The sequence below is a fragment of the Prorops nasuta genome, unplaced genomic scaffold (genome assembly GCF_024137725.1).
Source record: "Prorops nasuta isolate Cenicafe-Biocafe unplaced genomic scaffold, Cenicafe_Pnas_1.2 PNAS00017, whole genome shotgun sequence".
In the NCBI taxonomy this organism is placed as follows: Eukaryota; Metazoa; Arthropoda; class Insecta; order Hymenoptera; family Bethylidae; genus Prorops; species Prorops nasuta.
The window spans coordinates 4,814,583-4,841,814 of NW_027116814.1; the positions used below are offsets into that span (position 1 = coordinate 4,814,583).

The window sequence follows — 27,232 nt, forward strand, 5'->3', positions numbered from 1 at the left end:
ACTTATGAAACTGGGGTATTTTTCTTTGAACACATTTTTGTATTACATTGGTTAGCTTGCTAATCTTTTGAGAGTTTTGTGTGCTCTTGTGCCAGTACTGTATATCTGAGATATAAGCTTGGCTTTTGAATTGTAATAAGAGGAACTTTTTATTTTGTTTACTTTAAATAATAAAAGTAATATTAAATTACAAGAAATAAAATTTAATCATATTTTTTTAAAGATTAACCTTAAATCTGAACTTTAATATTTAAAGGCCCGTCAGTTATGGTAATATTTTTATAAGTACAATAATGGATCTTTTAAGCAGTTCTTCTGATGATGATGATTTCTATGTGAATTCTGTTGCTAGATTAAAAGGTATATATCTTTGCTAATAGTTTAATTTAAAAATAATTGGTTTGTAAAATGATAGATTAATTTATATTTGCTACAGCCTTTAAGAAAGATAATCCAATAAAACCTGTAGAAAAGAAGGTAATTGAAACAGTAGAAGATGTAATTATTGTTGATAACCCTGAAACAAGTTTAACGGATAATCTTTCCTCAAAGAATGAAACAGATGAAAATTCTGACTGTGAATGGTAATCTGTAAAGTTTTTTTCTCTTATACTGCTGTCTCCAAGATTAATTATGAAAATTTCAATTTATTACTTTTAGTACTGAGGATGGCTATGCTGTACGAACAAGAGCTCAAACAAAAAGAAGAGTACAGAAGAAAAGAGAAGTATCTGAAGATAAAGTAAGTGAATTTGATGTTGTTTTTGTGTTGACTATAATGTATTTTTTATACATTTTTATTTCATTTATTTAGGTAGAAGATGCTTTAAACTCTGAAAATGATCTTATTTTAGTGGAAAGTTTGGATTGCTCTATAGATGAACACATAAATGATAATGATGTATCCATAATTTCTAATGATGTTTCAATAACAGATCAGCTAGAGGAGGAAGATAGAACAATAAACATTAAAATATTATGGAGATCACATAATGTGCATCGCAAAACCCTTGGAATTGTAAATTTTTAATTTAATATATTTTAGTTACAAGAAATATTTATGCATTTTTAAATGAAATTTTTCTGTTCACAGAACGAGAGCTTTAAAACAGTTTTTGAATACTTTGCAGAGCTTGAGAAAGTTCCTGTTGAGAACATTTTGCTTCTGAGAAATAATAAGCCTATTAATTTTAAAGATACTCCAGGTTTATTAGGAATATCAGTTATCGATATTATTGGTATGTTATAATATCTAAAAATAATTCTAATTAATTGAATAAATAAGGGATAACAAGAATTTTGTTATTATACAGAAGGAGGAATTGTGCAATCGAAAAAATCTGCAGTACAAGAAGAAATAGAAGAGAACGAGGAAGAAGATGAAAATACATGTAAAATCAAAATTCAATCCAACAATAGGGAATCAATAATTGTATCACTCAGGAGAGACCAAAGTTGCAAAGAACTTTTTGTTCAATGTGCAAAAACGCTGGCCGTACCCGAAGCAAACATTAAATTGTATTTTGATGGGGAGCAAATATCAATATCTGATACTCCAGAATCATTAGATTTGGATCAAGAAGCATGTGTAGATCTTCGCGTATCTAATTTATAAAGTGTTTTGAATGATATTAAATTATTCTTAAAACTAAAATGTCATTGAAATTTGTTATATGTGCATATAAGTTATTTATTATTTTATATAATCAGATGAGATAAAATCAAAATATTTTTTAATCAAACTTAATGGGTTTTATTGTTTATTAAATTAATTACTTATCCAATAAGTATATAAAATATTTTGAATATCAAAATGTACAAAAATATCATCTAAAACTTATTGATAAGTAATTTAATGGTTGGGTATGGAATTGAACTAGACACATTTTAGTTAAACTGCACATTCTACTCTTCTTGTTGAAATACAATTGGTTCCTAAAATTCCTACATCCGTCCTGGGTCTACGAAATAACAAAACATGAGGCTCTAAAAAATAATTTGAAAATGAATATGACTAATTTTTCTATGTAATTAATTTGTTCATTAATTTTGACAAACCTGGCCCATGCATCATGTAATGAATCCATGCAGGACTTTGTTGAACTCCTAAATTTCTCCATTCAGTTTCTGTCATCAGATGAGTTTTAGGAACATGCCTGGCAACGTTAGCTGGTAAAATTACATGCCTAAATAAATAAAAATTTATAAGATGTTGAATATAAACAAAGTCATAAATGGAGCCTAATGGTGCATTGTTTAACCTGTACTCAAAATTATCGTCGTTGTATTTCTCCGAATACTGAATTTGGTCTACTGGCATTTTATCACGAAATATGATTTTCGACTTGTTTGTAAACCAATTTCAAATGTTTATTAGTAAACATTCAGGAAATTTGTAGAATTATATATTTCCCGCTTGGCTTGTTATGATTAATTAGCTAAAGCCATCATGGCTTGACGCTCGATTAACTGACAGAACACTAGAAATTGCTAGAAATGACTAGAATCCACTATTTCACTGGTGCAATATTGACGAAACAACAACATGGCAAATTAGTTTCAATCTCTCCCGTACGGCGGCGCCAGCTTCCGAGCTTTATTTCGGAAGTGCTGCCATCTCTCTCATTGGCGCAGTAACTACGTAGGCGCGAAAATTTAAATTGATAATTTGGTTGATTTTACATTTATGAAATAAAGAAGTAAAGGAAAAGTTAGTGCGCAAAGAAATAAACACGTATTATAATAAATGAAAATGTTGATAATTTAATGTAGAATAGTTATTGTCACAAACAACTTCTATTTAAGTGTTTGGGGATAATTAAAGATAATTTTATCGAATTATATATATTTTATATTTTCTAGTGGTAATAATACTCTCTATATTATATATAACTGTTACATATAATTACAATTAATACAATCGAATAGAACGCAGTTATTACTGATTAAGAAATGAGGTTGCAGTAACTCTAAATAAAATGTATTATACTTGTACATATTATAAAAAAATTGCTCTTTCGTGTTCTGTTCTTTTATCGGACAAGCCGCTGAACACAATTTCATTCATACGGTAGATTCGATAAGTTATAAATACAAATTATTTTAGTTAACTAATTAGCTATAATAAGGAGACATAACATAATATGTGTCCATGGGTCATGGGTGTGTATGCGCGTGCAATACATACCTAATATCTTGTGTATTTATACATTCAATATATATCGTTAATTATACTATATTGTCCCGATATTGAAACATAGAAAAATCAGAGTTAGGGTCTCTCTATACGAAGGCTTCCTCTTTGAAAAAATACTGTATTCTGTGATATGGATGCATCACGAAAATTACGGGATTATAGTTCTCTTATCATTCCAGTAAATATATTTTCAAGGTTCCAATTCTGCTTACCAGATTGTCAAATGAATCTCTTATCGACAAATCACTGGAAAACCGCTGTAAGAAGATATAAGTTGGAAAGAAATGCTGCTTCATTTTCGTCAGAATTTTTTTCAAAGGATTCTCTCACGACAAATATATATAGTGAATGCTTATATCTGCAAAAAGTATAGGCACTCAAATCAGCTACCTCATTATTTGTTAAAAACCGATCTGAAATTTGATCTTTCGAATCCCGCATGATAGCCGAGAGACACAATTCTATAAATTTGCGCTATTTGCAATAATTGACTATCGGATGAATTTGTTTTTTTCTTCGGTGAAACAAAAATACTTTCACCCTGATTTTTATTTGTATCTTCATTATAGAAATTTTGGCCTCTGTAAAAAGGAATAATTGGTCTATTTCCTAAAAAGTGTTATTTCTAGAGCTTACGTTATTTATAAGAAAATCACCAGAACGAATAAGTTGAAACGAACTGTTTTATTGCAATCAACAAAACAGAATATGCAAATTGGACGTAGTTATGCAGAAAGGAATCAGCCTACTAAACGTTTTGACAGTTTTAAAAATAGTATCTAAAAAAATACAGCCTTTATTAATTAACTTCTAGTTGTCTTGTTAACTGGATAACTATACTCTTTTTTACAATTGTAATATTACGAAAATATATTATATTTTTAACTTCTTTTTTTTTTCGCAAATATGACGCTACTAATTCATTTTCGGAAAATTGTGGGTGATTTTGGTTCATTTTTGCAAAACCACGTTCAATTGATTTCTGGCAACTTGAATGAGAGCCTGCGTTCACGTGTGATTATTATTTCGTTTATATCATATAGTACATTTAAAATCAATAAAGCATTTTAAACGTTTGAAAAGAGAGGGCTAGGATAGGGTGGGATAAGAAACATTTTAGCTTAAGATTTGTACACTGAGATTTTAAATGGACTAGCTCTACGAATGGAAAACATTGATTTTCGGGCTCCGATGACTGCTGGCTGAACATTATCCAACGCTTTAATTTATAATAATCATACGTTAATTAACTACCCTCATAGACAGATTTTAACAACGAGATCACATCGATATACTAAGACATTGAAGTATTCGGCAACATCTATTTAATTATATATATGTACTATACGTATATATCGTTAAAAATAAAGGAAAAGCTTTCTTAATATTCATTTTAATTAGCTTATTGCACTCTTGTCCCTTGGAGAATTTAAAATCAATTATGAAATTTTGTCTCGCACAATTAATTATATTATACATCTATGTATATATACATTAAGGTATATATACATACAGCGAATTTTGGAATTTTCTAAGTCTCCTAAGTGTAAGCACTACCGTTAAGAATTTTTTATTAATTAAATTTATTATCAATAGTAACAAAGCGTTTGTTAATATTCAACCCATTTTCAGCCTCGTTTACCTTTAGCTACTTATGGATGGATTACATGTGTTGGGCCTTCGTGGGCATAAAAATTCTACACGAATAAGAGACCTCTCATCGTACTTGATATCGCCTTTTACTTATAATTATTACACCTAATGGAGATAAATTTCTAATACCATCTTACAATACTCTCGTCGACTTGTAATTCTGCAATATGCTCTGAGGTCAGAAGATAATCAGAAAGATTCTCTTGTAAATTACTAAATTGATTAATTCTTTTAAATTCACCAAAATAATTTGATACAGAGATTTTCTAGTGCATGCTCCAATTATCGTTTTTGTCAATATTTGTGGTATTGTGGCGATATCCGTGGGTCTGATTAATGAAACTTATTAATTAATCTAGGAACGAGAGTTGCGATTAAACATTTGTCCAATTATGACTATTTACGTGACTTACTTTGTAATACATTTGTTTGTGCAGAATCACAGAATCATCTTGAAAGTCAAAATTGACAAGATCACAAATCATCATTGTTTTCATGATCCAACAGTCCTTACTACAAGCGAGGAGATCATTTAACATTAATAGTGTAATATTTTTTAAACTACGCACATTCAGCTCACATGAAATGGCAGTCAAACGTGAATCAAATTACTCTCTTGAGACTGATTTCAATCATTTGTTATCTAGCCTCGGATTCTTATTGTACGTTTAATTTGGATTTGATTTGATTCACGCTTTAATTTCAAAAATTTACACAACGATAATACTGCTTCTTTTTCTCAGGGAAGAATTACTTATTTTCTCATTAACCTTTTGCTGCTTTCGCGAATTGCATGTTTCACATACAGTATGCCATTATTAATACTCGCGTGCGTACATTTGGCTTTATTTATCTAACTAATTATCCAACTAGGAACGAATTTTCCAAACGGCTTTAGAAATCAATGCAAAATTTCTCTATGTTTTATCGACAAGTTGGTAGAAAATTTTCTTTAATTATGAATTTTTTTCAGCTATTTAGAAATTATAAAATTCTTCTAAATCTTGACCGAAAAAATACTATCTACAGATCTACACAATTTCCTGCGCCTAATTATAATTGTAATGTTACTAGCATTTAATACATGTTTGTTTAAAGTTAACTACGAAAAATATAATCGAAATGAAACTCTCACCAATTGCTCTTACAATAATATTACACACCTTACTCTTTTTACATCATCCAAGTACCGAGTACGACACAACTTCACTGCAACTAATAATCCTCTCCATCTCTACCATCGGATTAATAGCCCTTCCGTATACATTAAACATTCTTATAATAATTTAACGAAAGAAATAATACTTACGACTTAATCAAGAAATCTATACGATTAAAATAAAAATAACGATTAACGTAGAAAAGCAATATTCCATATACTAATCAACTCGAATAAAAATATATTTTGGATAGAAAACCGAAGGGATAACTTGAACAGAGCAACGGAGAACAAAAATGATTCAACCTTTAAAATTCTAACAATAAGGTTTAGAAAGATCATGGACACAACTATATAATTGGATCGTAGAGAAAATGTATATTGAGAGATCCGAAAGCCGATAAATGAATTGAAAATCCTCTACTTACTTTCATAGCGAAAACTCGTGAATATAGTTTGATAAACTGAAGAAAGGTTTAGAAGATGTGAGGTGCCAGTTGAAGTTTCCACAAGGAGACAGGTCTGGCGAACACGGTGACCTGTCCTTTTTCTTTGCCCCCAACGAGGAAAACGTAAAGGGGAGCTGGACCATAGGACGGAGTGTTGGAATCATTTCCATCCACAGCAGCAACCTTGGCCCTCTGTCTTTCGGCCCTACTGGCACTTACCGCCCTCCTCGAAGGTGAGTTAAGGTTCAAACTCTTGGGCGGTGCCCTTGGGATTCTCCTGATCTCCTGCAGCTCCAACAATTCCGCGAAGGTCGTCGATGCCGACCTTCCCGGCTCATCCTCAAGGACACTATCCGGCGGACTATTCAAAAGCTTCGCGTACTTGCTCTCCTCTCGATTCTTATCCTCCATTCCCAAATAATTTGGATTGCAGAAGCCAAACTGACCCTCTCGGATCGTCGATGACGTCACCAAGGTTTGCTGTCTGTGGGACTTGAATTTTCTACCGGATGGCCAATCCTCCTCCGCCAGAGGATCGCCAGGACTCCTGGCTTCTATACTGGCGTAATCGGACGTCGACTCTTCGCCTTCCTCAAGGTCGGCGAATCTCACCGACGCTGAAGTCGGGATCTTCGTAGTCGTCGGTGTTTTTGGCGTTTGAAGAGCAGCCTCGTACAAATGGGAACTGTAACTTTCGCCACGAGTCGGTTGGCACGCTTGGTGTATCGATGCAAAGTCCCTAAAGTCAACAACGTGGTCGTTAGAAAAAAGAAAAATATCTATTTTTAATGATATATACATCAGACTTTTATTTCTTCTATATACTCACGTCCTTTCTTCTTGCACCTCGATCAATCTACTGGTGGGGGGTTCCCTATTCTCCTCGTTGTCGCTATTTTCATCAGGGTCGACGAAAACCAGCCTGGCAGCTTCAACAGGAGTGAGGACGGGTGTCGGGAGGGTAAGGGCACGAAAATTTGGCACTGAGATCGGATCCCTGGTCATTCCAGAATTTCCATTGGAGCTTCCAACGTCCATCGACCTCTGCGTCGTCTCCGAGAGCCTCTGCCTTCTTCTGGCCAGGGTGTTCGCGCTCCTGGACTTCACCATTCCCGTGGATGGCTCCACCTCGGCATCCACCGGCTGAAAAGGATAGTACGAATTCGCCTGCGTGCAGGCTTAGTTCATTTGCCTACTCGACGAAATTTTGATTGTCTTTTTTTTTTTTTATCTTTTCCATAGCCAATTGTCATGTATACACTTGATTACAGCAATTCTCTCAATTTGTCATTTCAGACGAGAGATTTTGCTTCGGAAACGAGGGAAAAATTACATTGATCGATTCGTGTAATTTTCTCCATGCTTCTTTTTGTTCTCTATGGACGGTTTTGAGGATCCTTACCTCCTGAGGACTCTCCTCGTTATCATCCTGACCGCTGAGGACGGAATAGCTGCACTTTGTTGGATGGCTGAGTCTGGACAGATTGATTTGAGACAGTTTCGAGATCTCTTTGAGAAAACTCGGTCTGGCTGGTGCTTCCATCGGTGATATCCTGCTGCTATTGATTCGGGCTCGCTGGTTTCTCAGTCTCGGCTTGGGATGGTCAGGTCCGGAGCCTCTGATCAAAAGTTCCGACACTGCGAGTGCCACGCTTTCCGCTCTTGGCTGAGGCTTTGGTCCCGGAACTGACAGCTTCTCCCACGTTTCGGTTCCTAGATGACAATTCGAATCCGATAAAACAACGCGAAAGCAGAGGATTTTTCTGGAATCGTCATTAAATTTTCCTACCGAAATGAAACCTCCACAATTCGTTGGTAGCGAGTCCACCACTTTCGCCGCCGAATATCAGCATACAACTGGGAAGTCTGCAAGCGGCGTGACCGTGAAGGGGACCAGGGCCAGGTTTACTTTTCAGGAGGCACCAGGACGCTGTATGAACGTCCCATCTCCAGCAGTCGCTCCTCTCCTGAAGGTCAGTCATTCCTCCATAAATGTACATCGCATCCCCGTGTAGAACAGCCGAGTGTTTGTGTCTTGCTGCTGGACCACTTTCACTCGACGATAATAAATGCCACGATTCGGTTTCTGCAATTAAATCCTCATTTGTTAAAAATCAGTATTTTATCAGTCAATAGGTTGAGAAATGAGTTTAACCCTTTTTTCAAACTAATTTATATATTTGATTAAAAGATTCGAGTATTGTTGACAAATAAGAAACAGTTGTTTTTGTTTAGAATGATAATTACCAAAGTGGAAGGCCCACAATTCCGGCGAGCTTCCCCTGAGATCCTGATAGCCCCCGTAAATAAGCATTTGACCTCGATGTACCAGGGCTGTGTGACCCCTTCGACCTCGGGGAACCGCGCATCCTCTCTGCGCCCTCACTTTCCTCCATGAATTTGTCTAGAAAGAATACAAAGGATCATCTCTTCGATCACAAAAGAGCGAGTATAAAAATTGTAGTTATTGTTCTATGTGATTCATGGTGAAAGTCTCATTCTACAATTTTATTCATATAATTCTGACCATGAGAATGCTTTTAGAATTTCAGTAATTTCGGGAAGCGCGATTAAGCAACGTGAAAGCCCGATTGAACGAGAGGAGGGAACTGAGTAACAAAAGAGACAGGAGACCAGCAATTTGCGTCAGATTCGTTTTTAGATTTCAATGGATCTGAATTTTCACGGAGGGTCACCGATTATTTGGATCGTCCCTGATAAAGAGGACCGGATTCTCAGCAATATAAATTTAAAGAGCGCATCCCGTGAAATGTATTCTATTATATTTCACATTGAGCTCAGATGCGTGGTCCTCGTGGATCGAACTATTTGGAGAAAATTGAATCGCGACGCGGTGGAAGTTGTACGAGCGAGGGTGGTGGTTTCGATTTTTGGGATAGAAAAATATGGCGATGAGACGCGATTCTTTTGATGTCTAGTGGCAATCACGGATCTTTTAGCCGGAGTTAGAAGCGCGTAGAGGGAAATGGGGCAGACTAGAGGGGAGACCTGAAAGTAATTACGTAACTCCAAGTGCGCGCCTAAAGTTGCCAGCTCGCTACAGCTACTCGCTTCCACCCTTGGCTTAGGGGATTACTACGCGTAACCCAACAAGACTCCTGGAACCTTCGGGACTTCAAGTACCTTCCTGCGCAATAAGTCCCTTTTCTTCCTTTCAACGATTAATTTCATAAAGACACTCCAAAGTAATATCCTAACTTTTTGCATTACCTGCCTTCTCTCTCTCTCTCTCTCTCTCTCTCTCTCTCTCGACACATTTTACCCTGAATGACATTGAAAGTTCTTTAATTTACCCACGCGAATCTGCGAGAAAAATACAAAAAGACTGAATTCTCGTATAGCCTCGCATGGATGTCACTTTATACTCTGCCAATTCGACAGGGACGGTGCGCAGAAGCAACGAGTGTTTGAAGCTTTTCGAGAAACCTGCAAAGAAAGCTTTTGTTAAATTCTCACGTGCATCGCGTTCGCTTTTATTAACACACGGCTCTGTGACACTGGGATGCACCGCTCTGTGGATTCTCCTCCTGAATCCAGATCGCGTGTTACGGTTATGACCTACATCTTTTGATCCGCGAAAAACTGCAAAGAGTTATTTTTTCCATAGCGCTGTGTTGAAAGCGTTCATTCACCCAACGGTAAAGCAAACTGGCGTAATTTTGAACCAATAGAGTGCATTTAATTCCCGCTGAAATATTCCTCGTGTCCCATTAAAACAGTAAAGTTAAACATGGACGCGTATTCGATTCGTTTAAATAAATCTTTAAATTGCTTTCGTCCGGTGAAAAGAAAAATGAGAGAGGTGTCTGTGTATGAGTTATGGTTGTTTCACGAGGTACAAAGTTATGTTATCTCTACGTGTGGGGCACACTGTATTTGTCACTGAAATTAGTAATCGTATCCGGGACACGAGGCAGCGAGCAAATTGCAGGAATTCGTAAAGGGCTGCATTGAGAAAACCGAGTGCGAACACGCGACTTGTAAACTCCTTTGAGCGAATACGCTTAAATATTCATGAATCGTTTCTATGGAAACTATATTCTCGAGCCTCCGTGAACGTACTATATAAGTTCGAGTATGGTGTAATAAATAAGAGATTTTTTTACCTCTGGAGGAGAGAGGCCGAGTGATTATGCTATAAAGAGGGTCTTGCGTTGGAGAATAATTTTGCATCTTTTTTTATCAGCGAAGAATGCTACTTAAAATGGAGTGATAGCAGAGAAATCGATATTTTTCAGGGGGTGAGAGAGAAATGCTGTTTGCTTGAAAATATTGATCCTTCTTGGAGAGTAACCTGATGCACACTGTGGCTGGGCGACAAGAAGCCAGGATATTTCTTTGACAAGGACATTTTTCTCTCCCCAATCTAGCGAACGCTTTAACGAACATGCAGGGGATGGGAGATAGGGGGATCGAGGAAACGGGCGGGAGGGGGTGGACAGGGATAAAACGACACGAAGCAACCCCTCTGGTTCAACCAATCGAGTTTGCCTCGCGTATTCGTAACGTGGATTTCAATAATACACGACCAAGTGCCTCGCAGGCTGAAGAGAATCTTCCACCATGGACCAGTGGTTAAAGACAAATAAACTCTGGGCCACCATGAAAAGGAGGGTTGGTACGAAAAAATGTATAAAATTCCATTTCTTCGCTAACGACGAAATTCTCTTAATTACGGGATAAGATGCTTACGCGCGAGGAATAAAATGGAAGATTTATGTAATTTTGTGTTGTTTCGTTGAATCGTGATAGTTACGGGAATAAACGAGATGTTATCTCGCGAGAAAGGAAGGTAGAGTTGGTCTCTCGGTAAGTCAAGAAGCTTCGAGGAGATTTTGCCCTATTCCTTTGGCATCCCTTAAAGGCCCTTTGCCTCCCTGTCTTTGATAACGATCACGCTTCTCTTGGTCCGGTGTGTCGCAGCGTGCGAAGGAAACTCTTAATGATCTTACTGGAAAGGGGGTTTGTGCGTGGTCTAAAAAGGGATGGGGTGAAGTTTGCACCCGTAGGGCTTGTCACTGCGATAGAAAAGGGAGCCACGAGCCCTTGAGAAACCGCCAAATCAATGTAGAGCGTCATCGAGTACACTGCAAACCTTGTCGAGTGGTAATTCCATAATATTTTTCAGTGCCAAGTGCCAAGTATATTCAAACAAAGCCTAACACTGTTTGGAAGTCGACCTATTATATTTGAGAAACAATAAAACATCACTATAGTACAGACTAACAATGGAGAATTTAAGTTTATTGTAAATGATAATCGTGTAAATTACTTTCACTTCTTGTTTTTATTAATTTTTCATTCTTTCAACACAGCTGTAAGCAATGCTTGATTGGTGCTTGACGTGTGACGAGAGAACCTTGATAAGAAAGAAAGTACGGATGTAGTTGGAGGAACGGGGTATAGGGATACTGGAAAATTACTATTTTTCTGGCTATAACTTGACTGAAAAGCCAATCATTGCTTCCTTTCGAGCGAGGTGTTATAGCAAATCTATACGTTTAAAGATCCATGAAAACAATGAGACCTAACAATAATCATTTAATGGAAAGATAACGTGGACGTTCAGTTTTGCATATTCAATAAATTTAGATACACGAGCTGCATATAGATGAACCTCTCTCTTTTGGGTTGAAGATGCATCTGTACCACCAAGGAAGGTTATATATATATATATATATATATTAGAGATTTTAAAATGAATTGCAAAATAATAAGAGAATCTTTAGTGAGTTGGAAAAATATCTCTTTGTCTTGAAATGAGATTATCAGATGCTCGCAACGTGAAAAAACTTTTGAACTAAATCCGACGACTTTGAAAAGAAACTTGAGGGTTTCTGGTGGTTCAGAATTCCGAAGACACAAGGAATATTTATTTCGAGCGAAAAAACGTTTGAGGGAAGAATACATCTTGCGAGGTACCCTTATAATTTCATTTAATATTCAGTGGCATCTTTCGTCCCGAGTTTCTTCCCCAATCCTTCGAAAGAGCCCTGGCGAAGAGTGGGAGCCCAAGGGTAGTTTTTGGCAACAGCTGGTGTCAACAGCCCTTCTTCCATTTCTACCCTCAAAACTGAGAGCTACCCTAATGCAGCACCTACGCAATATTAAAAATTGATAAACGTGCGGAAATGAAATCGCCGCTGCGATGATTTGTCGATTTCTTTTTTTCAACCTTTGGAAAATGCTCCCAAATGGATGTCATCGACGGGCAATTAATTGGCGAAAATTGAGTTATATTTGCGACACATTATTTGCATTGTTCATTATCAGTCATTATTGTTAAAATTATACCGTAGATATAAATTCCTAATTATCTTCTATTTAATTGAATCTATAGATATTTAAACCAAAATTAAACCAAGCTTATTTATTCAATTACAGTTTTTAATTGAACCAAAATTTTAATACAAATTTCTAAAATGAACCATTCCCAAACAAATGATTACTCGATGATTCTATCGGAATGTGATCCACGTTGTTTCATTCCTACTACTCATATTTATCTTTGAATGGTTTTAGAAAAAGCAACGAAAGGAAAGTTTGTGGACGAAAGTTTGTTTTTAAACGAGAAAAGGAAAAATTTGAAAATCAGTGCTGGGTGGATGCATGAATCTGACTGTTGCATTTATGACTGAGGTTGGGATGGGGTTCATCGGATAAATGTGTCAGTGACGTTTTCCCCTCGTCAGCAGCGACCCATCATGGTTATCTCTTGCTAGAAGGGTTTCATACCACCGGCTTCATCATCTCAAACTTTTTTTTATAGATGTACAAAGCCAATGTAACGTTATATTCCATTCTCTGCACTTTTAATTCAAATATCAATCTCCAGTAAAATTAAATTAGGAGCGGATAGCAATGACAATTTTTAATTGAAATTGATATGGATGGGAAAATATATAGTTGAATGTTCTTGAAGGCTTAATTTCAATTAATTGAACGTGTGCTTAAAATTTGGGTGAACTTAGTTGGTGGTGTTGGGTTTATAGAGGTGGCTATTAATGACACTGCAACTACTAAGCCAGCAAACCCCAGAAATGTCAAAACCAACGGATCTATCACTATCCTATTGTTCTGGTAGAAGTGTCAAGAGGTCCTTCGGGAGGGCTCTAAGAACAACACGAAACGGGCAACGATAGGATGACACGACTTTCCTGAGATCCGACCTATTATGAAATAAACGATGCTATTGTGCTCCACTTAAATATTCGACCCTCCAATACTTGTCTCTCGTTATCATTTATTTCCATCAAGTAAATTTATGCAAATATCGAGGAAGGCTCGCGAACGAATTTGTCACGTTGATAAATAATTAACGAAGCGAATGAATAATTATTTATGGAGTAAAAGTTCGATACGTTTCAATTCTGGAAGGGAGTGAAGTACCGAAGCGTAGAATTGTCAATCAATTTTAGGGAATCCCCAATATTGCTTTGCGTCTCGGTTACACAGAATGAAGAGGTTGGTGACCCTTTTGCCTGATAGAAATTCATGCCTTAAAGTCACTTTCTCCCTAAACGATCAACGTTCTAACTCAATAAAATTATTTCTCTATACCATTATATATTTATAATAGCATTCTGTTATTTTTTTTTTTTTTGTTAAAATATAAACAAATGTCTGGAAAGATTTAGTTGCAGGAGCTCTCATAAATCAGTGCTCTGTGCCCGAGAGACCCAGACGGAATGGAGATTTATTTTGCAGGAAGTCTGAATCGAAAGTGCTTCGATACCGGAAGCGAGGGCCAGAAGGAACGGAATAAGTTTGTATGGAGCTGGAAAGAGGAAGAATTCTTAAGAGAGATGAAAAAGTCGACGTTTGGTCGATGGGGAGATAGCCGAGATATATTATATAGGTCTTAATAAAAATGTTAAACAGGTTCCTCGATCCTCCATCTTACTTTGTTTCTGCCTACAGCCCCTAATGAAAAATTCCTTCCCTTATTAAATTAAGTGGATTGAAGTTTCCAGACGTTTCTCAACAAAATGAAGAAAATAATGCTAAAGGCTCGGTTATTTCGATCGACTTGTACCATTGTTTTGACATTTTATTAGATTTCTTTTATAACCTTTTAACTTACTTTGACGTTGTAAACCCAGAGAGGAGTTTCCGTTCCAGCTGAAAATCCCAATTCCCCACCGAACACGTACAGGCAATCTTTGTATGCTACCGCGCTGTGCTCCTGAAGCGCTGGTGGTCTTTCTCCGCTCGGATGTAATTCCTCCCACCTGCTTTCCGCTGAAAAATCAAGTTACCATCGAAATATATTATTTTCTACCTGGAAAATTGATTTCGAGTTCGGCTTATGCGATAAATTTTTTATTGCACAAAGAAATTCCTTCGTCCTTTGAGACCAAACTCAAACCAAGATAACTTAATAATTCCGCTACTCAGATTTTTCAACGCTAATTACCCTCGTCCATTAAAATTTAATGAAATTCAGCGACGTGCGTTTTAATTACTCTAACTTACACGTACCAGGTTGACCCAGTTTTTAAGAGAGTTTGTAATAAAATTATTAAGGACAAAAAAAAAATACAAACGGTATATATAAAGGAATAGCTTATTTTTTCTTTTAGGTCAGTGGTAAACTTCATTAATTTGAATTCAGGCCGAACTGTGTATTCCTGAGACTCCTAGAGCTTGTTAATTCGTGGCACGGTCAAGTGTAAATGTGGATTTGAAGGATTTAATACTCTCGATGAGTTTTGGCAGACTAGAATAAACGTGCTTTGTAACAAAAGCGATTTTCTCGTAAGAAGCATAACGTGTGTCAAGTGCACACAGCTGAAGTTTAACACTACAGATGCCCGACATTGATTATATACGTTCACGTGTCGTATCTATCTAAGCCAGAACAATGCCTACTCTCCTCTCAAAGTGCCAAGCTTGCAAGCCTCGCTAAATCTCTCGATAACTTTGAAAATCTCGACGAGTTCACAACTGGAAATTCGCCGAATTTTTATCTTCGGGAAGTATCGGGTTAAAAGGTCAATGAACTCTATCTGAAGTTTTCTATAAAGACAAATAAAACAATGAAAATTCGAACATGTTCTTTTTTAGCCCAAAAAATATATAATTTATGTTATGATAAACCTCTATTTATTTTTTGGTAATTGAATTTTTAGGAATATCGTTAGTTTGCTCTCTATTGCAGTTGGAAAGTTGTTAAGTGCAGCTTAGAAAAATAAACTATAACATATAAGCTATAGTGATAGCATGATCTTCAGTGTGTTATCACAATATTTTTGTACCATCAAGAATATCGACGAGAGGTTCTCGAGGGGAGGCTTTCTGCTACGGGAGACTGGTCCAAGCCAGACTACCCCTTTTCTACTTTAATATTCACCCGATCTCGCAATCAAACAACCCTCCTGATTAATAGGGACCGTTCTCTCCTTACCCCAGTCTATTCACCATCGGCTACCACTACTTTTCGAATCATTAACGACATGAATATAAACTCTACTCGAAATTTACATGAAGCTTTTCTTCTGAAAAAACACTTTGCAAAAATAATAAATGTGCAGAAAAAAATTGGTATTTTTTCGTATGGCTATATAGTGATTTTTTTGTCAGCTTTGTACAATCGATTTTTTCATTTTTCGCAGAGGGATTCGATAAGTAGCTATGGTGGCAAATATTTATCCAGGAGGCATAGTGACCAGGGTGAGTGGAAAAAGGGTCTAACGAGACTGGCGCATCGAGCGTTCGCTCGTTCATATCCATTTGTGTACGTGTATGTGCGCTAACCAAGCATAACGAAGGCTGTTCTACGTCTGGAATTTGGCCTGTGGGCCTATGTATGGGTTTCAGTGCACGAGCCCACTCGCTGGTGTCAATATTGACCGAGCTGACCTGCTGGGGATACGTTTAGAACGGTGTAGCTTCCCGAAGAGACGGCTACTCCGGAAAACGAACCCCCGAATGTGTCACTTAACTCTCTTTTTCCTTTTCCCTCTTCTTCCTTTATCCCTCTAACCATATCGTAAAATTTATTCTACCAATGGAAAAAGCCTGTCCAAACTGCAAATAAATTTTTGGTCCTTCTGATTCCTCTGATACGAAAACGACACGAATTTGAGGTTACCGTGGAATCATTGAGTATTTCCCATACATTTATTTTTTTTTTCTCTATATAGAGAAGAGGAAAAATAATGACGCACAATAACGGATTTTGCCGTAATCTCCATCGCGTGGAAATCCAGTAGTGTAATTGTGGCGTACAGTGGGAGGATTTGGTTGATGTATAGGTGGGATTTAATAATGGCGCATTATTGATCAGATGCTGAGCTCCGTTCGAATTCCGGCGGGCCATGGTAACTGATGGGGGTGCAGCCAGTCTCGATGGGGTGGTCAGAAATGCTCTTCCTACCACGTAAGGGCACTTGGAATATCGCGCAACCCCCGTCCAATAATTACAACGTTTCCCGTGTCCTTCAACTTCGCCCAACAAAACCCCTCATTTTGTACTCTCCGTAAATACTACGTGTTTTCTCGCGCCACTTTCATATCCTCCTCTACTCTCTGCGATAATTCAGGATAATAATGATGCGAGTAGCAGAGTAGGAGATTGTTATAAATATTCGGACAAAAGGAATGATATTTTATCTCGTGTGTGGACGGAGAGTGTGACAATAAAATTTAATTCTTATTCTTATACTCACCAAGACTGTATCTCCACAAGTCCTTAAGTGGCAAATTTCCATTTCGTCCTCCGAGCAAGTACACGTGTCCTGATAAGAGGGTAGCACTGTGTTTACTTCGCGAAGGTGGTGCCGGCCCATTTTCAGTGCCAGCTGCTGTCACCGAGCTCCACATTTTCTATTTCAAACAGAACAATTTTATTCTTGTCACTCGTATACGTGTGCAGATAGTACAAATATTAGTTCAATTGACTCGAGGAGACTTTTGAAAATTTATCCAAGTTCTTTTCCTGTCGATTATCGACACCTTCATGGTATATCCGTTTGAATTATGGCACTGATAGAATCGGGGAATTTTAAACGGTCTCATATGTAAATTAATTAAATTATCTCTATGATCGGAAACTTGAAACTGGATACGAGGGAGCCAGTAAATTCGCGTGCTGACCGTTGCAAAATCATTTCAGCTTTCTTGCGTGCCAATTGCACATTCAAGAAAATCCTTCGTGTAGTCGACCTGTTGCATTCTAACGAGTAGAGCCCTCTTACCATTTAACAAACCCTTTGCTCCATTTCTCATCACAACACTATTTAAATCCTATAAATTTTCACCAAAATTAGCCATAAACAATCGACACTCTCCCTTAACCTATTTTTATATATTGCACAATTTTGTTCAATAAAAATGTATAGAATATCATTTATTGACATGATATTTTTGTAAATAATTCATAGCTTGAGAGGAATCGTGAATATATTCGATTTCTCTGGCAATATTTACGAATTTATTTGAATTCATAAGTCAATTTATATTTATGAGTGGTAAATTGTAATCGAGTATGGAATGTGAAATGACGTTTGGCTAATAAAGAATCTGCTGTTGAATTTTTAGGGAGAAATGGAGGAGGGGGGGTGGGGGTGATACCTAAGGGTCCCGTTGACGTTAGTTGGCACTTCCACCCTATCTCGCTATTTTAGTCCCATTTTAGTTCCATCAGCGACGCATCTGTTCCAACGTAATCGACTTTCCTGCCAGGATTCATTCCACCCATTAATCTACGTTCCTCCTCGGAGAATCCACAAATCGTTCGACATTTTTTTTTCTCTCTCCGAAATCATTGCGGACATCATTTCTATCGATCAAAAACAAATCATGCAACAGCACATTTTTCTCGAGGCTAAAAATCTGCTTCTCTAACAAAAAAAAAAAAAAAAACACAGAGAATTTTCGTGCAGAAAAAACTGGACGTTGGCAAATTTCTGTCACAGAGAGAATAATTTGAGCAGATTCGATCTGCGGAAATGCGATTTCCACGTTGCGAATGGCTCGAAGGCGGGAGAAACGATTTGAAAATTGCATATTGTTTGGTGAATTAGAGATTGAGTCGATAGAGGTGTCGACAGGCAGGCAGTGGTGTTAAAGTTGTTTTAAAGCGGAGGAAGAACAATGAGTATGGAATATAATTGCGTGTAAGCAAGCACGTTGCGTTGGATAGCTATATAGGAAAGTTTTGATTTTAGTCGGGATGACGTACGGTCGTAAAATGGGAAACTTGAGAGCTTCGCTAATTGCAAAAGTATTACGCTTCACCGGAAAGCTCACAAGCGAGCATTCGCATCAATTTACTTCGGTATACGTAATTGGATAATTACGGAGAGCAGCACGCGAGACACCGGATAGTTTCGTCTCCCAATCATATACGGAAAATTGCACGGATTCGAGTCTGTGATCCTCCCCTCTGCGAATTAAAGAAAAAACTAATCGGTTTTAGCACATCTGTCGAAAATCGAACCATTTTTTCCGCATTAGTCTTCAGGGCTTCGCAATCCTTTCCTACTTTTTAATAGCTCCATTACGAGGTCCCATACAAAATGTGGGGATGGCAGTTTCGTTTAACGAGCTTATACTCTGCGCAGTAGTCGTTTTCTCGCTGCTAATCAAATTGGGCAAATGGATGTATTCCCAGTGACAGACCCTTTAATTCTAATATATGGAAATCTGATAAGATATATACCCTTGGAAAAATCGATAAAAGCTCGACAGCTGCGTCAGGATCAATGTAGTAAATGCTCATTTCCTTGATAGAAATTTAAAATGCATTCTCTCTCTCTCTCTCTTCTTCTATATTCGAATAGATAAATATATCTTGACGCGCTATTATTTTGAAGATCGATGGCCAAAGAAAGGAGAGAAATATAATATAAGTAACAGCATAGATTTAAATGGCTCCTAAGTATCAATATTCTGTTCACGGTTGCACACAAGCCAGAAGACTTTTTATGTAGGAAACGAAGCTACGGGGAAACGTACGGTAATGGTCGTCACGCTAAATCCATAATGCATGATGTGTTTAGCGACAGGACAATATTTCGTCCTTGCGGAGGTAAGATCCTGCCTGAATCCACCCTCGTGTAATTTCTGCTGCGCTCGCCCTTTCTCGCAGGACATATGAGATCTCCTTTAGACTCGCTTTCACATTGTTATTCACATTCTCTTTTCCAACGTTTAATCTTGCTAAATGTGTTCCTTCGACTTTGATATATACTTTCTTTTCAACGATATAACTTTTGACAAAATTTAATCAATATTAATTGATAGGTGATTATTTTTCTATCAGCGTGAAAGAGGGTCGTTAAACCTGAGCTGAAAATAGCAGACGATGACTAAGAAGAGTCTAAGATTGTGAAAGAATAATATTAGAAACGAGGTCAGCGAGGTAATTTGCGAGCGACGCAAATTTTGGTTTTTGCAGTCGCTGCTCGTTGCTTTTGGTAGCATAGCTATAGTGTAAACACAATGAGGACTTGATTATAATCATTTAGGAAATGAGATTGTATCGAATGGCTCTCGCTCGTACAACGGAACTTGCCTATTCGCCGCCCCACTCACTAATAACCTCGATTTCGTGAAATCAGTTCGTGATCTAATAAGCAATCAATACTTTACTACTCGTCGTGTCAATGTTACGTACCGATACGTTAACAGTTTAAATAAAAATAAGTTGTCGAGAAAGAGAACTTCGAGTAAAGAATATATTAATTTATAAGTTTTTAAAGTACCATTTTAAGAGCGAATGCTCACATCGAATTATAAATAAATAATAATAAAGGAATTGTGTTTAAAGAGAATTTTTCAAGTCTTATTTTGCTGTTTCATCCCTGACAGTAAATCCTATCTGAGATTTTTTTTCAGGGACGCTCCGATTCAGGTCTCTGGTCCCTATGGTCCATTAATTTCATTTTACGACCAACCCTTCTGGCACACGTGAATTCTAGAACAGCCAATACCCGCATCTCAGTGTACATAAAAATTTCCTGCTCGTAAACTCCTCTTTCTTTAAGAAAATTAAATGTTTTTAATTTAACTCGACTCGTACACAGTTAGAGATCCTTGAAGTATTCGGTGTAATAGTAGCTTATCCTTGATCCGTTCACCAATGCATTTTCTATGAAGAAATATTTAATTTAGGACTTTAATAATTAATTCGTTGAAGTGGTCAATGGGATTTTTCGGGGATGGTCTCTGAATTCAGAGGGAGAAGAAAGTTTGGTGATTGAAATTAATTTGCAGGCAATTAAAGAGTGTTAGGGTCTGATTTAATCGATTGTACGATTTTATCGAAAGAATTAAAGCAGCGAGGGAGGTTGTTAACGACAAGTGCCAATACAGTGGGCCTCCATAGCTATCTATTTATTTTTACGACCGACATTTCTGGTATTTGTCACGATACCGCCCCAGAGACGATTTTCTCCACGCGATTCGACCGTCTTCGAGAATTGTTTTACCGAAGCAATACCGTTTCGTACACTTCCCCACGACTTATCGATCGCTGCCAACTTTCGGTTCCTCTATCTTCCTATTTTTCTAAGAAAGTGATAAATCTTCCAATAACTACCCTCTCCCTTTTCACTCGTCCATTTCAATAAAATTTTATTTATAAACTAAAAATTATGAGTGAGAGAAAATAATGCAGCAATAGCTTGGTGGATTTTTTTTTTAAGATAAATGTTGATTTATCGAGGAATCGGTGAGTGATACTTCCTGGAAGTCACGTGTGTCGTCATAAAAGCCTCGTGGAACTGGATTTTCATCTCCCAGCACATTCAGGCTTACCCTACACCCTCTGGCTTGCTATGCTTCCAGAGGGTGAGCCTCTTTAATCCAGTGTTGCACGCATATAGAGGCCCACCGTGAGTGGAAAAAAATACAAGTCTTCTACTTAATGGTCCTGCTGGATTATGGCCTTGAGATTTCGAGCAGAATAATCCTGAATCAACGAACGTCTTTTCATCCAAAAGGCTATTTTCACCCTTTCTTAAGTGTTATGCAATAATACATCTAAAAGATAACAAAATTCGTGTTATTCTTTTAAAAATAATAAAGTTATGCGGAAGATCGTGTAAAAATTTCTTCGTCAATTTCAGTAAAATGGCTGCTTCGTGGACGATCTTATTAGAAAGATAATGAAAATAATATTCTTTTATGGTTATTAATAATTTAATATACTCGCGGTAGTTATTATAGTCATGCTTTATGAAAATATGAAAGCCGAAATTCTTTTGATGACTATGGTGCTGGGGTGTTTTCCTTGATGGGATTCAGTCACTGGAGACCTCCGTAAGGGGTGGAAACAGACAATTTCAGGCTCCCTACGTCTGGCGTGCTCTTCTAATTTCTGATTGTGCGTCTCGATGTTCCTTTGCCTGTGTCGTTGCTCCCTGCAAGCTCTCATCCTTTTCCCTGTCAAGCGACCTACGACTACGCGACGTTTGCTACCACTACCTTTTCTTTATTTCTCAATTCGAACCGATCAGATCTCTCACGTTCATTAAGAAAAAAATTCCACCTTCCTCCTAATTATCGAACGGGCCTCGATAAGAATTTTATGACAAACAACGATTCCATCGTAAAATAAAATAGAGCACTTTTTATCCAGTGATAATATCCCATCCACACTTTCGAGCTCCCCTATCTCCTCACTCCACCCACCCCTGCTATCTACTTCCACCGTGATGCACAAAATCCAAGATTAAATGCTTTGCTCGCCAATTTTTCCGTAGCTACCCCATCGAATTCTCGTGTAATCTTGCAGAAACTCGAAATTTCACAAGAATTTTCCGCGCGAAAAATGTCAGTGTATTTTTTCTCCTAAAATTGCAGCAAGTGATCATTTTTATTGAGACAGAATTCTCGTTTTTCACAACGTCGTTAATCGCTCGATTTTTTTTCTACGAGGGGGTGTATTAGTTTACAATAGAAAGAGATTGGGTATAATTAATGTCTCGGATCAGGATTCTTTCGTGGTGAATAAGACGACATCGTATTTTCCACGAACGTCACTGGACAATGGCGTAGGGGGATGAGGAAGAGCACGGACGACAATGCACAATTACGAGGTGGGAGAGGGTGGCTCCCCCCTCCCCCTCTCTAGGTAAAGGAAACCGCAAGACGACCCGGAGAATACCTTTCCTGCAACACGTCCGCTCTCATAATGGACCCAAGGATGAAAGTCATTAGCCGCTCGTCTTGACGAATGCCTTCAACCCAAATTTCCACCCCAACCAATCCCCTTCTTCCTTCTCCATCCACTATTATTCCGTTTCCTTCCACTCGACGAATGAGCTACTAACCTCAACACAATTTCTTGCCAGCACAAAATTTCTCTTGTAGACTGGGTCTTTGTAACTTGCTTCTCTCTCTCTCTCTCTCTCTCTCTCTCTACGTATTTTTCCGTTCACGTGTCACATGCTTCACTAAGAATTTCGATGAAAAGCATTGATTTGTCAGGGACCCTAACGCTAAACTCCTTGGACGTACATCGAAATCTCTAGATTTATATTTATAACTCTGGTGTATATTTTTCACCCCTCGTTGCACGTGTCCATATAGGTATATGTAGGCACATTTTAGATTCATCGTTTTTATAGGTTAATCAAGAGAAAGTAAATTATTTATACTCGTGAGTGAGGTGTTCTACGGCTTAAAATATGCAATTCCGGTGCTCGCGAAATCGATGAGCTTTCAAAGAGAATTAAACCAACAGGGGTTTCGTTCAATGGATTTATATTTGCAGTGTTGGAACTGGAAGGAATTAAGCGAAAAATACTAATGGGAGGAGGATAGTCGAGATCGAAGCTCTGGTCTGGCATGAGGAACGAGCTTTAATCTGAAGCAGGAATCAACGAATGGGGGAAGCCCCGTAGGGTCTCGCCAGATCATCAAGAACCCTACAATTCCCGAGGGAACCGTTAAAACAAACACCGAGCTGTTTAAAAATTCCTATGGAAAAATATTAAACAAAAACAATAGTCCCTTTTGTATATAGTATATTTCATTGGATCTGCTTGCTGGAGAATTCTCTTTAATACAGCAGATTGGCAGCTTGGTCAGAGTTCTGCCTCGTATTATATTTTCAACATTTGCCACTCCTGTGTTACATAAAGAGAGTAACGTCGGTTTGCATACATCACGAAGGACATTGATTTTGCGAGAGGTTAAGGACACCGTAAAGCCTGGTCTCGTCACGTGACTTTCGTCTACAATGTCTGAAATATTCAACAAAATATGCATCACAGCTTTTCTCGTTTAAAATCTTTCCACGTAGAATCTTAAATTTCGTGCTCGACGCCTCAGCCAGCGGCTATTATTAGCGGTCCAGTATTCGCTAGATCAGGTGCTATATATATATTTCCCACAGCCCTAGATTCTCCAGAATTTCAAGCCATCTCTCAATTTTCTCGAGGAAAATTCGTGCTACCGCTGTAATATCCTCGGGACGACCTTGAAAGTTTTCAGGTGGCGCGATAATCGTGAAATATGATAGAAAAATGTAGAGACGATTGTGGAGTGACACGATGGTCAGTTGGGATCAGAGGGGACTGCTGGGTGAGATTTCCCGCCAGCCTCGGTCCAGCAGAATTTTCACGAAGGGTGAAAACATGCCGAAAAGAGAGTCGGATGTGGAAGAGAACACAAGTTCGGTTAACAGGCTTACCTATCGGCCGGGGAAACCCTCGATAGCTCGTTAGCTGCACCGTCTGCTTGTGACCCACATGCAAGCGACGATTAAGCTCGGTTAAGCTCGGGGAAAGCTCCGGCTCGACGATCTTCAGCTTCGTCGGACATGCATCGTCCTCGGGACACCTTCGATTTTCCGCGCACGCAGGCTCACCTGTAGCCGACAACTCAGAATCGGCGCCAGCGCATTCTTCCCTCGATCCCTCAGCCCCCAGCTTCCTACCTCGCCCCTTTCACTAGTTATCTCTTCCTCCCCTTCCTACAACCCCCTACCACCTCTTTCGCCACACAATTCAAGATCTTCTCTCGCTCGAAACTCCAGCGATCGATTTTATTGGTCCACTGACAAACGATTCCTCTTAAGTCTCTCGTGTACCGATTTATACATTCGACCTTTCGTGTAGCCTCTCACTGCTGTGGATCGATTGATCCACTAGCTTCGCTAAACTGCAATTAAATATATGACTCTCTCTCTCTCTCTCTCTCTCTCTCTCTCTCTCTCAAGGATCGAAACGCTAATATTTATCAAAATATTGCTTCAAGTTTAATTTTGTATATTTAGTATGGAATACTTTATTGCTATTTTTGTAAAAATTGTTTACTTTGTTTTGTGTTATATTTTCCTTTCATGCATACATCGTGTTTTCGTCGGAATTTGTTTATTGTGTTACGAACATGATTAATGATCGTATAATAAGAGCGATAGTTCGGAATTTTGTAGCTGTGTGTGTCCGTTTTATCGCTAATAGATCATTCAACAAGTCTGATCATGTATTGATCCAATCCAGAGGTTCGGACAAAGTGTCACAAGAAAATTAAATCATCCGTGACTCGTAACTTCCGTCTTTCCAGCAAAATACACCTTGGCAGTGAAAGGGAAACTTGATTTGACGCAGAGCGAACTGTTTTCCTCGCGCGTTCATTTTTGCACAAACGACGAATCGCTGTCGTCCGATTCCATCTACGAGGGAATCCACACGCTTCCGGATCCCAAACGGAAACCAAGCGTTCTCCAAGCGAACAGAAAATTCTCACAAACCCTCCTAATCGTGATAATAATCCACATTCGGAAAATGGAATTGTCTAACGAATAATTTATACTTCACGTTTTCCTCGCTCCTCGTAACAATTAGAATTTTAATTCTGGGTGCAATTTTCCACTCACCATGAAAATTGAAGAAAAGTTGAAATCGCATGAAAAACCTTGCTGAGCAGGTTTGTCCCAAGTGAGCTCGGTGGGGTATGTCACGAAGGATTCACAACACAGAACACCGATTCACAGTGATTGTGGAATGTTTCGATGGAGCGTTGGAAAGTTGGCTTTATTGAATCGAGGGAATGTTATTAAATAACGTGGACGATCGAAGAATTTGATGGTTAGGAGGGAGGAGAGAATTTTCTTGCAGATCGTTCGGTTTGTTATGGTTGTTATCGGACGGAAGTTGTGGAGGAGGGGGGGAGGGGGGGAGTGGTGGTGTTTCGGTGGTTGAGAAAAGTTCTTTGGATGGAAGGTGAGATGAAGTTGAGACTGCAAGACGCGAGAACGCGCTACGTGCTCATCGGCCCCTCCGTACTGCGTCCGGGTCGAGCACCTACCCTAGTCGAGTCGAGTCTCGCGCACACCGAGGACTCCGCGCAAGCGCACCCCTTCTGCCATCCCCACCCACCCCCGGGGTTGAACATCCCCAGTCCCGAACGACAGCACCCTCCAACGACCACCAGCCAAATTCTCAAACGAACACTCTCCAGGGAATAATCGAAATGATTAGTTTCGCTATCACCTCTATACTTGCTAGGAATCTTTGGGCCTTATTAAAAAATCCTTTTTTTCAATACGTATATATACCTTGGAACTATATAAGAATTTATGAATCTATCTCTGGAGGAAATACTGTGGCATGCTATCGGTGGGACGAAAGACTTTATTATGAATTATTTATTGGTCGAAGGACTGTTCATCGATCGACTAATCTCATGTTTGTAAGAAAATTTCAAACGAATTTTCCTGCACAAATCTTTTGATACTTTTGACAGGAAATGGATTTTACTGTGTCAATAGAGGCTCTAGGCTTTTCAAGATGGATCGTTGGTTACCAGTGAGTTTCTTACCATAATGCTTTCAAATATTTATCTTGCGATTTGTTAAATTGCTTCTAAACTTAAATGGCAATTGAACGAGTTTGTAACGTTCTACCACACACTATGGTTAATATACTTTTAAAGTATTTAAAATATTTACATTTACGTGCTGGTATCGCACCTGTAAAAGACTTTGGTTTAATGTTTAAATACAAAAGACAATATATCTTTAAGGAGCTTGTAAAACGAAAGGTGTGAGAGCTTAAGTACCCTTCACAAAAATGGAATGAGTATATACGTGGCGTGGGAAAACTGCAAGGCCACTGGATATAATATCCAGCGATGCGTAAATATAACCTAATACTATAGATCGTGCGCCATCGGATATTCTTGGCAAGAAAATATTAATCAATAATATCCGTTGACGAAGAGTACTCAAGTTTATATATATTAGACTCAAGTGTTATCTGTGCGCAGGAAATTAATTTAATAAACTATAAGTGTATTGGGACTAAGTCATACAACACTAAATCGTTGAAAACGATAGGAAGATAAAAGTGAGAATATAACGAGTGATTATATAGGGATGAGAGACAAATGATGATTGCACTAAGGGAATACTAAGGCGGCAGGGAGAGATGATGAATTAAAAAGTAGGGAAACCTTAAGGAGAGTGAAAGAAGTAAAGTAAAGATGATGTTCTTGGTGCAGGCACGCGTGATGAAGAAAATGGCAAAGTTGGATGACGGTCCTCGGCACAGGATCAAGTGCTCAAGCTCAGGACGGTGTCCAGTCCAGCGGCGTCTAACCGCGTCTAAACGGTCCGAGTCTGAGCGCTGAAAGTGCTCTTCGTGCTCAGCTTCCCACTTGGATTGGATCTTTACGCGCAGACGCGAGCGATGGTTGCCAAGGCTACGGGATGCGAGCCACTGCATGCGAATGCGTATTGATTACTCGCTTTCTCTCCATTCCGCGATCTCTTGGTCCACGTATCTTCCCTTCCGCCAT

The 27,232-nt window shown here is 38.3% G+C and overlaps 3 protein-coding genes across 6 annotated transcripts; 1 reads left to right on the forward strand and 2 right to left on the reverse strand.

Moving 5' to 3' along the window:
* The first annotated feature begins 53 nt into the window (after window positions 1-53).
* Rad60 (DNA repair protein Rad60) lies at window positions 54-1,648 on the forward strand. The gene is made up of 7 exons (XM_066736988.1): window positions 54-176; window positions 257-360; window positions 437-584; window positions 661-742; window positions 815-1,018; window positions 1,094-1,238; window positions 1,314-1,648. Exons 2-7 carry the CDS (start codon window positions 294-296, stop codon window positions 1,613-1,615), a joined length of 948 nt encoding a protein of 315 aa, XP_066593085.1. The 5' UTR covers window positions 54-176; window positions 257-293; the 3' UTR covers window positions 1,616-1,648.
* A 94-nt stretch (window positions 1,649-1,742) lies between these two features.
* LOC136779410 (cyclin-dependent kinases regulatory subunit-like) lies at window positions 1,743-2,493 on the reverse strand. The gene is made up of 3 exons (XM_066736990.1): window positions 2,262-2,493; window positions 2,059-2,186; window positions 1,743-1,986 (listed from the first exon to the last, which is right to left on the reverse strand). The coding sequence occupies exons 1-3, from the start codon at window positions 2,318-2,320 to the stop codon at window positions 1,892-1,894; spliced, it is 282 nt and encodes a 93-aa protein (XP_066593087.1). The 5' UTR covers window positions 2,321-2,493; the 3' UTR covers window positions 1,743-1,891.
* Window positions 2,494-2,802: 309 nt separating this feature from the next.
* On the reverse strand, window positions 2,803-27,140 carry LOC136779647 (uncharacterized). Of its 4 annotated transcripts, XM_066737343.1 has the most exons (9): window positions 25,311-25,723; window positions 24,123-24,299; window positions 17,149-17,305; window positions 14,562-14,719; window positions 8,705-8,861; window positions 8,247-8,543; window positions 7,860-8,170; window positions 7,287-7,624; window positions 2,803-7,196 (listed from the first exon to the last, which is right to left on the reverse strand). In XM_066737343.1, the coding sequence occupies exons 3-9, from the start codon at window positions 17,300-17,302 to the stop codon at window positions 6,485-6,487; spliced, it is 2,127 nt and encodes a 708-aa protein (XP_066593440.1). In that variant the 5' UTR covers window positions 17,303-17,305; window positions 24,123-24,299; window positions 25,311-25,723; the 3' UTR covers window positions 2,803-6,484. The 4 variants fall into 4 exon arrangements, with proteins under 4 accessions (XP_066593440.1, XP_066593441.1, XP_066593443.1 ...); XM_066737344.1 differs by lacking the exons at window positions 24,123-24,299; window positions 25,311-25,723 and adding an exon at window positions 26,888-27,140; XM_066737346.1 differs by lacking the exon at window positions 24,123-24,299 and having other exon boundaries at window positions 7,287-7,600.
* Window positions 27,141-27,232: the final 92 nt, after the last annotated feature.